The 12,894-nt window shown below is 43.8% G+C and overlaps 1 protein-coding gene across 3 annotated transcripts in view; it reads right to left on the bottom strand.

Moving 5' to 3' along the window:
- kif26aa (kinesin family member 26Aa) overlaps nucleotides 1-12,894 on the bottom strand; it is a 53,281-nt gene that overhangs the window by 23,457 nt on the left and 16,930 nt on the right. For 2 of the 3 annotated variants that reach the window (XM_051071545.1, XM_051071546.1), the window contains exons 4-5: nucleotides 3,953-4,145; nucleotides 369-566 (exon numbers count right to left, since the gene is read on the bottom strand). In XM_051071545.1, coding sequence (XP_050927502.1) covers nucleotides 369-566; nucleotides 3,953-4,145 — 391 coding nt within the window. Of the gene's footprint in view, nucleotides 1-368; nucleotides 567-3,952; nucleotides 4,146-5,917; nucleotides 8,224-12,894 lie in introns of those variants that run through there. The other variant, XM_018686766.2, reaches the window with a different exon arrangement.

Here is a 12,894-nt window from a genome sequence, read left to right as displayed (position 1 = left end):
TCAATATGTCACAGAAAACAGTGACAACACAACACACACTGACAGCTTCACTGCAGGAGTCTGAACATGTGTTTTTATAAACCGATTCTACATCTGCACCTGCACGCGCGCACCACGCACGCACGCACGCACGCACGCACACACACACACACTCTCTCTGATCTGTCTCCATCTCCTGCTGTCATCTGTCTCTGGTGAACACGGTGCTGCAGAGGTGACACCTCTCTGATGAAGAGCTCAAACTTCGGAGCGTGTGCTGTGAATTTGGATGTTTTTATTCAGCAGCTGAGAACAGAGAGGAACCTGAGGAGGAAGGTGTTACTGATCACTCTGATCAGGTGTGAGGACTGGTCTTTGTCCTGTCTCACCTGTGACGAGTCCTGGGAGAAGACGGCGTCGAAGGTGAAGGTCTTGGGTACGGAGGTCGAAGATCGTCTCTGGGTGTGTCCGCCGGCCGACGTCTCGCAGAGACTCAGCTGCTTCTTCCTGCCGTCAACCTTCAGGAAAGACATGGACTCTGAGGACTCGCTGCTGTAGACCGAACAGATCCGGACCATCACTCTGACCTGTAGACACACAGGAAGTCCACATCAGAGAGGAGAGGAAGCTCCTCGGAGCCGAGTGAGGAGTAAAAAGGTTCTTACTCCTTTACCTGACATAAAGACGTGTGTCGAGAGATTTCTAGTTTCAACTTTATTTGTATTAAATCCAGTCTAAGTCCGTGTTCCCACCGGTTTGGACCCAGTAATCCAGGATCCAGTTTGAACCATGTTCTGTTCAGACTGTCTGATGAAACTCTGCTGCTCAGATGATTTTCTCTCTGTAACCAGAGGGCAGGGTTTCAAACTCACAACCTCCTGACCTCTGACCTGCAGCAGTTTGTGTCTGTCAGCCCTGAGCAGCCTGTTGTTCTGTGCTGTGTTGTGTTACATCTGACTCTGATGGGGTTTTATTGGTCTGTCATGGAGCTGCTGAATCGGCACTTTACTGCGGCAAGGAGGTCAAGTTTAAAGCCAATAACGATCTGAGACGCAGCAGTTTTTAAACGACGTGCTGCGAGCCAGCGGAGCGAGTCATCACCTCCTCAGTCGCTGCAGCAGCCGACAGGAAGCAGCTGGTCTCCAGTCTGAACAGCAGGACATGCTGTAAAGGTACAATCCACCAGATTTTCATCGCTCACATCCTGGTTTTGGTTGTTTCAGCTCTGTAAAGGCCTCTGCTGCCTTGGTCCTGTTGTTAAAGAGTGAGAGCTGCTGCAGCTCTCGCCCACACAGTCCACAGAAAAAAGACTGATTTTAATTCATTAACCTCAACAACACGTCCTCATTATCTGCTGTTTGTTCAGAGCAGAGGACTGAGGACATTCAGAGTTCACCATGAAGTTCTTCCCCTGATCATCTCAACCAGGTTTAGCTCTGATGAGTTTAATTAAAAATTTAAAATGTTATTTCTATTTGAAACATTGGTTCTACGAGATTTCAGCATAAAATTAAATAAAAGAAACGAGAAGTTTCTTCATTAACTCAAAGACAGGGAAAGAAATGAGTCTGAGCAAATCAGAGCTACACAAAGAAAATCTGTTTGTGGTTCAGCTGATTCATCAGCAGTGAATGAGAGGAAAGAAGCAGTTTATAGTCAGAGTCAATAAGTAAAACACTGTAAACTGAATGTTGTGGATCTGATCAGAGAGCTGTTTTATTTCCACTGCTGCGGTCGTCTCAGTTCAGTCCATCAGACTGTTTATGAGGGTGGGGGGTGTCACTGTCACTGGAGGATGTTTCCACTGCTGTAAATACAGTACATAACGGCTTCACACTTTATGACCAACAAGCAGCAATAAAGAGGCTGTAACAGAGGAGGCTGTTCTCTCTCTGAGTCCTCCTCTCTGTTCAGGTTAAAACTCTCTCTGGTCTCATTGAAGCTTTCAACTGGACAAACTCAGTGAACCACACTGTTAATCAGAACAGATCTAACTCACTACCATTTCTATAGTAATTATACTTTATTTCAATGTGGTGACAAGCAGCTCCTCATCTCTGAAAACACTGGAGCTGGTTTTAAAAACAGACGTTATTTAGAAAAAGCTGAAAATGAGCTAGGTTTTAATTTACGTTAGTAAACCTCTGAACCTAACTGACCTCTGGAGCTAGCATGGTGCTCACTAACTGCACCTCCTGAAGAATTATTATCCAGGTTTGGAAAAATGACAAGAAGCAGACAGAGGAATCTACAGTCTGAGTGTGAGGATGAGTCAGGACGTCAAACTGACTGAAGCTGAAGCTACAGATCAGAGAGTAAAACCACAGTGACCAAAATCTGAGACGATGTCACGAGTCAGTGGAGCAGAGCTGTGTAGATGTGGGACCCTGGTCAGTGTTTGAGGGGTGGGATCAACCACCAGGACCAGACAGGACAGGAAGGTGTTTGAGAGAAAAAACTGTCCAGAGGACGACGGACGTTCAGTCACATGAACAACTCTGCTCTGATCTGATCTCAGAGCAGCAGAAATCTCTGAGGTCTGAGCTGCAGCAGAACTCATTCAGTCTCATTAAAATGCTCTTTTATTTCTCCTCCTTCCTGCAGCTGCTGACGCCCTGATGTCCGATTAGGAAGAAAAAAATCTAAATGTGGACTCCTGGAGATGCTGATTGGATCAGAGATGAAGGAGAATGAGGCTGAACTCTGATCAAATCATGAAGAGTCCAGATCGTTTCATGAGGACTTTGAGGCTGAACTACAGACGTGTGGTTATTAGCAGCTGCAGACGGCAGCCGGAGGACTGACTTCAGTTCTCTGATGCTTTGTATCAGGGATCCATCCACCCATATATCACTTATACTCTGAGGGTCGCCAGGGGGGCTGGAGCTAATCCCAGCCAACATTGGTCATCAGTCTATCAGAGAGCTGATATAAAGAGACAAAGTGCTCACATTCACACCTGCAGGCAGCGTAGAGTCTCTGGACTGTGGGAGGAAACCCAGGAACATGATCGTCCTGTGGAGAAGATCTCGGCTATAGAAACGTGGACGTGTGAAGGGTGTTAATTAGAGCTAAATGTGAGTGGAGGATGGTGTAGTCAGGAGGTCAGCTGCGTGATTAGGGTCAGGTGGTTGAGACCTGCTCTGAGATCAGTCCAGTGTGTTGATGTTAAATCCAATGCAGGTTAATCACTTTACGCTGAGCAGACGGCAGCAGAGGACTCTGACGGCCAGAACCACCTCCACAGACCTGTTATATACTGTCAGCAGACAGGAGTCCTGTTGGACCTGAACAGAGACAGCCTGACAGACTGTTAGCGCTACCTACAGGCTGCAGGGTTCACTACAAACACCAGTAAAATGACTGAGCCGAGCAGGTGATCTACAGAAACAGCTCCTGTCTGGACGGAGACAAAGGTTTGAGCAGAAACGTGATGAAAACCTAAATACAACAATCTATTTTTCCACTTTCCACTAAGAAAGAAATAACAAAAGATGTTTTTTAATGACGTTGTGATGTAGTGTGGGATCATGGGAGTTGTTGTCTTCACCACCAGGGTCAGGATTCCTTCAGTGTCAGTCGTTCAGGAGCTGAATTCTCCTCAGATGTCTCCACCTCTCCAGAACGAAAAGGCGAGCTGATTAAAACCAGTAAAAACTGTGAATAAAACAGTTTGATGTTTCTCAGCTTGTTTCTCTGAGAACTTCAGATCCAAAATTCTTCATCTGGTTAAAAACCACCAAGATCTAAACAGTGTGTCTAAAAAATGAGACTTTCTGGCAACCACAACACTGACTCATGAACTCACTGACTCATGAAGAAATGTGATAAGACGCCATCAAATGAAACTGTTGCCTTGATTAAATAAGACTTGTCTGGTCTACCAGCCCCTTCATACTCAAACAGGAAGATGATGAAGAGGGAGAGGAAGAAGAACTCCTTCATCCAGAGCTTCCTGTGTCTGACGTCTTACCTTCCCCATCCCCGGCGTGTCCTTGACCTTTGACCCTGCCCGGAGCAGGCATGGTGGGACAGCAGGCGGGGAGAGCTGCAGGGCCCCGCTGAAGCCCCCGGTGTACAGCACGGGCCCCGGGGCCTCAGCGGGTGAGGGTGGGGGGACGGGCTGGGTCTTCTTCCTGCGGGACAGACTGAGCTTCTGAGCCGCCCTGAAAAACATCAGAGACACAAAGATCCAGTCAGAAAGATCTGAAGAGTCCTGAACAGTCCAGAAGAGTTTCTGATCGTCTGAATTGAGCAACTGAGGACAGAGGAGGAGGAGGAGGAGGAGGAAGTGTTGGATCAATGGGAGACTGACAACCCTCAAACTCAGGTCTGACATCATTAGAGAAGAGGAGACTCTCCCTGCACTCTTCCTCCTCCTCTTCATCCCTCCATCCTCCTCACAGAGTCCAATCAGAGAACAGAGTGTGTAATTACAGCTTCCATGAAGGACAGAAGAGAGCAGCCTCTGGGAATACACTGACTGTGTGTGTGTGTGTGTGTGTGTCTATGTATCTATGTGTGGGGGGTGGGGGTGGGGCTTGTTTTACTATATTCAAGGGGTCTGAAAACTGGGAAACCACTGTATTTGTGGGGTCCAACAGTTTCATTGGAATCAAAATGCTGCAGCCCGCAGGTTTAAATGGCTGTTTGAGCGTTGAAGTGGTTTAGGTTATAATGTCCACACAGAGAATCTCCACACACCTGAAGAATGAATCAAATTCTTAAATTAGTCTTTGATTATGTTCTGTCCCGAGGTCAGACTCCTGAATTAGAAAATACATTACGCCAATGACAGAACCCCACAAAGATAGGTGTACAGGAATGTGTGTGTTTGACTGTGTTTCAGACGGGAACATTTATCACTAATAAACTCTGGAAGCACAAACTGCAGCGCTGCAAGGTGAGTGTGTGTGTGTGTGTTAAAACGCTGACATTTACACTTCGTTTTGTGTTGATTTAAGCAAAAGAGAGAGAGCAAGAGAGCGATGAGGTGAAAGAGACAAAAAGAGAAATGTCATCCCCATTCAGTAGAGACATGTTGGCAGAAACATTTTCCCTGTTATTCTGGAGGGTGGAAAATGACCAAACAAGAAAAACCAAAATGGAGAGATTCATTAAAAAAGAAGAGACGACAACATTTCAGTTAAACTTGAGTAAAGTTATTCTTTTGAGGCTGTTTTCTGTCTGCCAGATAAATTCTACATATTTGCATAATCCCTTAGATGTGTCAGCTGCAACTATTCACATCCAATAAATCCTCATTTTCAAACAGTTCTCATTGTTCTGAAAAAGAAAACATGCAACATCATCCATAACTGAAGCGACTTAGAGAGGCTGATTAATGGAGCTCAGTTTCTGGTCTGGGACTGAAAGGGTTAATATGAACACATGAACAGGAGGAGATCAGTCTAAACTAATACTCATGAATGGATCTTTATCAGAACGACACAGACAACACATTGACCAGAAATGAATGGAAATTCATTTGGTGGTTAAAACAGGAAAAACTCCTGCTGGAGTCGACTTAGAATCAAAAGGAAAGACATTTTTTTTTTTCCAACCAAAGGAAACATTTGCTCTGAAGAAAGAGACCTTGGAGACTAATGAACAGCACAGCAATGGCCTCCCTGTGCTGTTCAGCCGTGTGAGGACAGTTAAAGTTTAAGATGAAAGAACTGTTATTTTACAACCTAACATTAAAGTGAATGCTCTCTTAACTCTGTGAACAAACTGATTTTATGGATAAATCTTTAGAGTACACCTGGAAATTTCCTCCACTGTCTGATCATCTGTTCTCTGCCTCTGACCCCAACAACATCCTTAAATCTGGTGCTTGTTCTAAACCCTGAGAGACAAAGTGAAATCTGTCATATAATTGTGTTTTGTATCTCTCAAAAAACATCAGATGATTATAATGAGAAACTCCAATACTCACAGTTCCTTCCAATCCATTATCTGCTCTGAGTTTTATGTTGTGAGGAGGAACCAGGTCCAAACTTGCTCTTGTCTTCATGCACCATCGTAAAGGTTTTATCCCAAAAAGAAGAATAATCACAGCTCACACCAGGAGGGAAATCTGAGGCCCGAACATACCAGGCAGCAGCGATGAAAGTTGTGTTCGACAGTGAAACATGGCAGCGGATTTTTTTTTAAAAGAAATGTTCTAGCAACAAGCATCCGAAAGTAATAGACCAGAATCTTTTAGTCCAAATAACGTCTGTACCCATTGTCAACCGCATCATGAAAACTTTTATGTATCAGTAAACAATTTGTTTATTTTCTGGTATCCTGTTTTCAGAAGCATTCTCACCAAAATCCTGTGGAAAATTGGGATTTGTCAAAAGTTTTTCTTGGTTCATGAATCAAATCCACTTTTACCTGCACAAACAAACAAACGTCCAATGGTATCAGCGTCTCCTTAAAGTATCCACTCACTGTCAGTCCATCCCTTCAGTTAGTAATTTATTCAACAGGTTTCAGTTGGTCAATAAAAACTACTTCCAACAAATATCCAACAGCATCAGTTTAACATGTTGGTAACCTGGTTGTCCATCCATCGCTAACTTCTTCCTCTGTAAAGTGATATTTATGTGATTAGAGTCATTTTCACCAAAGATCCTGAGGAAAAATTGTTTTGCGCTCGTCAATCAAAACCAGTCGTATCACTTAAATGTTTATGCATCAGTAAACCGTCTGTTTGTCCAGTTGTATCCTCTTTTCAGAGCAATTCTCAATACCTTATGGAATATCTGAGTTTTCTAATATTTCACTTCGACACTCATCAACATTACATCAGTCTAAATTTATCCTTAAAATATCATTAACTTCTGTTATCTGCTGTAAAGTGACGTCTGGATGATTAACATCATTGTCACCAAAGTCATAAGGAATTTTGAGAGTTTTCCAATTTCTTTCTTTTCAGTTCATCAATGAAAACTACTGATATCACAATGGGTTTGTCCAACTGTTTCCTCTTTTTAGAATGATTCTCATCAAATACGTTAAGTACTATGGGAGTTTCTAAGATTTCACTTTGTCCGTGAATCAGAAATAAGTCCACCCACTGCTAGTCCACCTGTGTCTCCTCACCAAACTCCTCAGGGAATCTGGTCAGAATATTCCAACAGGTTTCAGTTTGTCAATCAAACGTTGACAATATCACTTTATCCTTCACACATCAGTAAACTCTCCATCCATCCGTCCATCTGTGTCCTCATGTTTCATATCTCTGACATGAAGTCTGGAGAATCAGAGTCGGTCCGAGTGGCTGGAAATTTTCAGGGAAAAAGGAATGGAGTTCCTGTTGAAACATGACCTGAAAAACCAAAAGGAAAATCCTCCTGCAGAGATCTGAAGAAGTTCAGTTCAGTTCGTCAAAGGAAGACTCCTCTGTTTTCGTCATTTTTATCTTTCATGTATCCATCCATCTTTACATCGCTCTGTCCAACAACATCAAGCATTGCACCAAATCAGTTTGGAGCCCTCCATCGATTCTCGTTGCTCCTGTTTCATCTCTTCTTTTTGTTCCATAAGTAGATATAATCGTTCACTTTCCTCCCCCGTTCCTCTCTTCTTTTTTCTACTCTCTTCTTGCTGTTCTTCTCTCTCAGCTAAATTTTCTCATCTTTTTCATCTTCCTTTTCCAACTCATTATTTTTCCTGTTTCCAACCATTTGACTTCCTCTCCCTCCTTCCTCTTTTTCTTCTCTTTATCTTTTATCTTTTCCTGTTGCTCTCTGTCTTTTTTTTAAATCAATCCTCCCTTTCCTTTCCTTCTCACTTTACCTCATTTTCCCTCTTTTTCCTTGCCTGTATCCTCTATTTTTGCTCCATTTCTTTTTCGTTCTTTTCCTTCCTGATTTTCCTTCTTTCCTCCACCCTCCACCTCTCCTTTTCCTCTCCCTCTCTCCTGTAGCTCTTCAGTCTGTTCCTGCAGTATCGCAATGCTTTGCCTCTCCACCCCTCCCTCCTCCTTCCTCCTCCTCCTCCTCTTCCTCTAACTCCAGGAGAGAGAGGGAGAGAGAGAGGGATGAAGAGAAGCAGCAGCAACAGAGGAGGAATAAAGGATTAAAAACAAGAGGTGGAATAAAGGAGTGAATGAAGAGCGGGTAGATTCCTGCCTCTCGCCGCTGTTGTTGTTGCTGGGAAACACTGGCGATGCTCCAACCTTCCTCTCCTCCCTCCCTCCATCCGTCCGTCTGCCTCACTCACCTTCCCTCCCTCTCTCTCCTCCCTCTTGTCCTCCCCCTCCCCTCTCTCTCTCTCTTTTCACAGCTCCGCCTCCTCGTCGTGTCGACGTGCAGCAGCCGTGAAAACCACTGTTGATCGCCCCGGTTGATCCCCTCGTTCCCTCCCTCCCTCTCTCTCTCTTTCACACACACACACACACACACACACTTGACATGCCACATGAATACTTCATGAGATGACTTCCCCCCCCTCCACTGGACTTCAAAGACATTCAGCATATGTGTGTGTATGTGTGTGTGTGTGTGTGTGTGTTGCAACCCGCAGGTCTGGAGGACTGATAGAAACAAGTGATTTTCTGACTGAAACCTGGAAGATGAGAATTAAAAATAAAAACATGACCTCTGTCACTGACTCACACTTTGTGTTATTGTCCAATTTGTAGGTTCTGAAGCTGAATGTGGACTTAAAAGATTCTGATTTGCATGAACAGCACTGACCTGGATACAGGACAAATTCCATTATAAGACAACTGTTCTAAAAGACTTTTTAAGGGAAGTTTCCATTAATAACAGGAGAAGAGAGTCGTCATCGTAGAGCATAATAAATACATACATGGACTGGTTTTTATTTGTCATGAAAGAACAAACGAAAACTGCTGCAGGTTCAACTGGACTAACCAAACACTTTTAGCTCAGACACTCTCTTTATACCTGGGATTAAAATCTGATCTGTATCCATATAATAAATGATCTGATCTTTGTGTTTCTACCTGGTGTTTTTAATGTGTTCTCGTTCCCCTCACTGAGCTCAGATCTGTGTCCTCTGTGAGTTAATCTGAGATCAGCTGTAGGGGTCAGACGTGTCTTTGTAAACTGAGCTGTTTCCGTCCAGTTTAGCTTGGACAGCTTTGTCACCACAAAACACAACAAACATCTGGTTTCCTGAGGCTCCAGGGACGAGGCTCTAACATTTCTACCAGTCACTGCTTCTGTCTAAGATCTTAACACAATGTGAGCCAAACTACCTCTAGAAGTGGTCCGACAGGTCTGATCACAATCTGATCACAACATGTTTACACCATGTATTAACATGAGTTTCTGCTGATCTGGATACAGATCACATTTTAACACCAGGTATGAACGAGATCTTGGAGACTCGCAATAACTCAAACAACTACAAACAACCCATAATGCAACACTGTCTGTAGAAGTGTATTCTCTCCATCCACAAACAATATCTGATGTTGTCAACATCCTGAGAGAATTTCTTCAGATTTGGTACAAACGTTCATTTTGACTCAAGGTTGAACTGAGTAGAATTTGCAGGTTAAAGGTCACTGTGAGTGCACAAAACAAGTTTTTGGCCATAACCTAAAAATTCATTTATTAATTATGTCCGTACTGGTTGGCGGAGGCCTATGACCACGAGAAGGTGGTTCAAGTTAACAACTGTAATAACAACATTTTTTGAAATCACTGCCTCCCTGATTCTTTCTCCCCATGTCAATGGCACCCAAGGCTCATGGGTATTAGTATTTAGAGCCATCCGATAAAATGACCTCAGTGGTCGGTCGATACATCATCATATTTTAATCAGACGTCTGATTCATACTAATGTTTTCATCTGCCAGCAGAATAATTCTAATCTGTTTAATGTTGTTTAATCAGAGGGAAATAACATTTCAAACCAACTGTGGATCATTAGATTCAGCCTCTGTACATGAGGCAGATTTGGGGTAAAAGAATCAATAGATCAGTATGACTGGACAGATGATGAGTGATCAGAGGAGCAGATCAATACTGCAGAGAAACTGTATTATATCTGCGGAGAGATGGAGCCAAAGTATCCTGAGCCAATCACTCAGTGAGGATCCATATCCAGTCCAGATCAATACTCTGAACCAGACACCGATCAATATGAGGTGAGCAGCCGGAGGGAACCTGCAGAGAGGTGACGATCGGCTGCAGGTCGGAACAAAGAAAACTGACTCCAGACCAGCTCAGTTTTCTTTTACTCATTAACTTATTCAGATTTAGTCGGGACAAAGAAAGATGTTTAAAAGATCGACCTGCAGTTTTTAATCCTCCACAGTTTCATCACCAAACACAGGTCTGTAGATACACACTGAAGAAACCAGCTCTACTGATGGAAACATGAAGGTCACATTAAAAGTTCTATTTCATTAATAATTCATCAAACACTGATCAGCCTCAACATTGAAACCAGTTACCAGTTTTAATGTGTCTTATTTCTGCTGCTGTCATGATATAAACACCAAACACTTTATGTGACCGACACCTTCATGTTTTAGAAGGATAATGAGGAATATTGTTTTAAATCTACTCGTCTGATTTGGTCCAGACCTGGGTCAGACCCATGTCCACCGAGGCAAAACAGCTGAATCTGTGCTGGTCTCAGGGGTGGTGCAACAAATGATGGGACACTGCACTCTAATGTCAGTCTGTATTATCAGTCATTTAGTAAAAGCTAATTTAAGAGACAACACGTTTGCAGAGTTGGTGTAAAGACAGCGGCAGCAGCAATTTACAGAAAGACGTGGTTGAAAATATGTTGAAAATGTTCTAACTTGAGCAAAAAATGAGCAGTTTCAGAGCTCTGAAAGCAGTGATGTGATTGGCTGATCGACACTCACTCAGCCCGTGTGTACCTACATGAACCAACACAGCAGGTGGAGACGTCCTCTCTGTCTGAGCATCTACACTTTACACTTCTTGTTGCTCTGATTTAAATACGACCCTGACAGCAGCTCAGACTTTCACCTAAAAAGAACCTGAACTGAATTGAACATTAAATCCAGCTCATCACTCAGGAGGGTCGAGTTCCCCAAAGTGGATTTCTGGCTTTTGGCCTGAGCATTTCTATCGACTTCCTGCAGTGAAGAGCTTCTCTCCTAAATCCTTCAGACCAAACCGAGGTGCTGCAGAGAATCACTGCATCACTCTGAACCAGCTCCAGAGCTGCAGCAATGCACCAAAATACCACCTGAAAAAAGCCGTTACCAACGACAGGAGGCTTATTAACCATGCAGGGTCTGATGTCAATGAAACACAAGTCAGAGCTGCTGCTGACTCTGAACCCAGATCAGCTGATCTCAGCACCTGGACTGAACTTCTCACAGTAAATTCAGCAAAACTATTCTCCCTCTCAGTTTATACACAGCATCATTCATTGTTAAACAGCTGAGATGACGTTTGTCACCACAGCAAAGTCCAGGAGACAGATTTAGATCCAGATCCAGGTAAACTGCTCCTGACACAATACAGTCACAATACAAACTCAAAAACAAAAACAAAAATAACATGAAAATATCCTGAAACCTGGTTTAAGCAGATGTGACAGAGCAGAGAAGAAGACGGATGTTTTACCAGGTTTCAGCCTGAGGAGCTCTGCTGGGAACCGAACCCTCGACCCTGAGAGCACCATGTTAATACATCACCCACAGCAGCATGAGAGGAGGTCAGCGGGACGCCTGAGGAGAGGAGTAATGTGACCCACATTCAGAGCCTCTGCTGTGGCTTTAAAAGCTGCTGTGAGTCAGAGAGCTGATATTTTATCTTCAAACTTTAACAGATGAGAGTCTGAAGGACGGAGAGACGCCCCCGCTGTCCACCTGAACACTCCTCTGTCTCCATGTCCAGGGTCTGTCTCAGACTCGAACCACTGTCTCTGTCCAACACACCCTGGTTGTCTCATGATGATTTTACATCTAAAAAATGTTGGACTTTATTTATTATCGCACCACAGCACCAAGACATGTTCTCTGTATGTGGCTATAAAGCAGAGGGTGGAGGGTGGAGGACAGGGAGACTAAGTTTAGACCTGCAGACACTCTTCAAAGATCAAACTGTTCCTGACCTCTGACCTGACCTCCAATACCACCTCCACCTCCAGACCTCCGTCACACATCCCGATGTGTGGAGGACGGAGGCATTTCACGTTTCCATGGCGAGGACTCTGAATTATGGAGGACTTCCTCTCCTCCTTCATGTCTATGGTTCTGATGGAGCTCGAAGCTGAATGTGAGATGAGCCTGGTTGTGGGGAGTCTCTGTTTCATGTGAGGAGATATTCAACATTCATGTTTTCATTATCTCAGACACAGAGCTGCGTCTCTGTGAGGAGGGTGAGTTAGTTTTTATTCCCTCTGTTCAAAGACACTCTGTCCTCTCTGCTCTCTGTACCATGAACAGCAGCTAATGCATACCATATCAGATGGGGGGGTGTCAACGATAATTACAACTGAAGCTCAGCAGCAGCTTCAGCCTGATGCACAGAAGTGAACAAACAAAGCTTCTCATTTCTGATGAAGCAGTTTTCACATGACCAGAGACTCAGGTCTGGAAATCCTCAATGACCTGCTCTGTTCACACAGTGTGATTCTGCAGGATAAAGTCTGATTCACACATACAGCTCCACAGGGTCACGTCCAGAGAAGTCCAGTACACAGAGACACAACACAACCAAACTACGAAAACATCTTCATCCATCTGACAGGAAGTCAGATCCTGGACCATCGACTACAGAGGCTGACCTCAGGAGGAGGTTTCTGGTTCAACATGAAGATTTATTTTATCACACACCAACAGATTTTTAACATCCAACTGTTTGGCAGCAACGAGCTAAAATGATGTTTTTCACTTTGAGATTTTTAAAGTCTGAATCTGTGACAACAACAGACAGACAGACAGCTCATGAATTCTTT

Source organism: Lates calcarifer, linkage group LG7_1 (assembly GCF_001640805.2).
Source record: "Lates calcarifer isolate ASB-BC8 linkage group LG7_1, TLL_Latcal_v3, whole genome shotgun sequence".
NCBI classification, from domain to species: Eukaryota; Metazoa; Chordata; class Actinopteri; family Centropomidae; genus Lates; species Lates calcarifer.
This window is presented reverse-complemented; position numbering and strand designations above follow the sequence as displayed.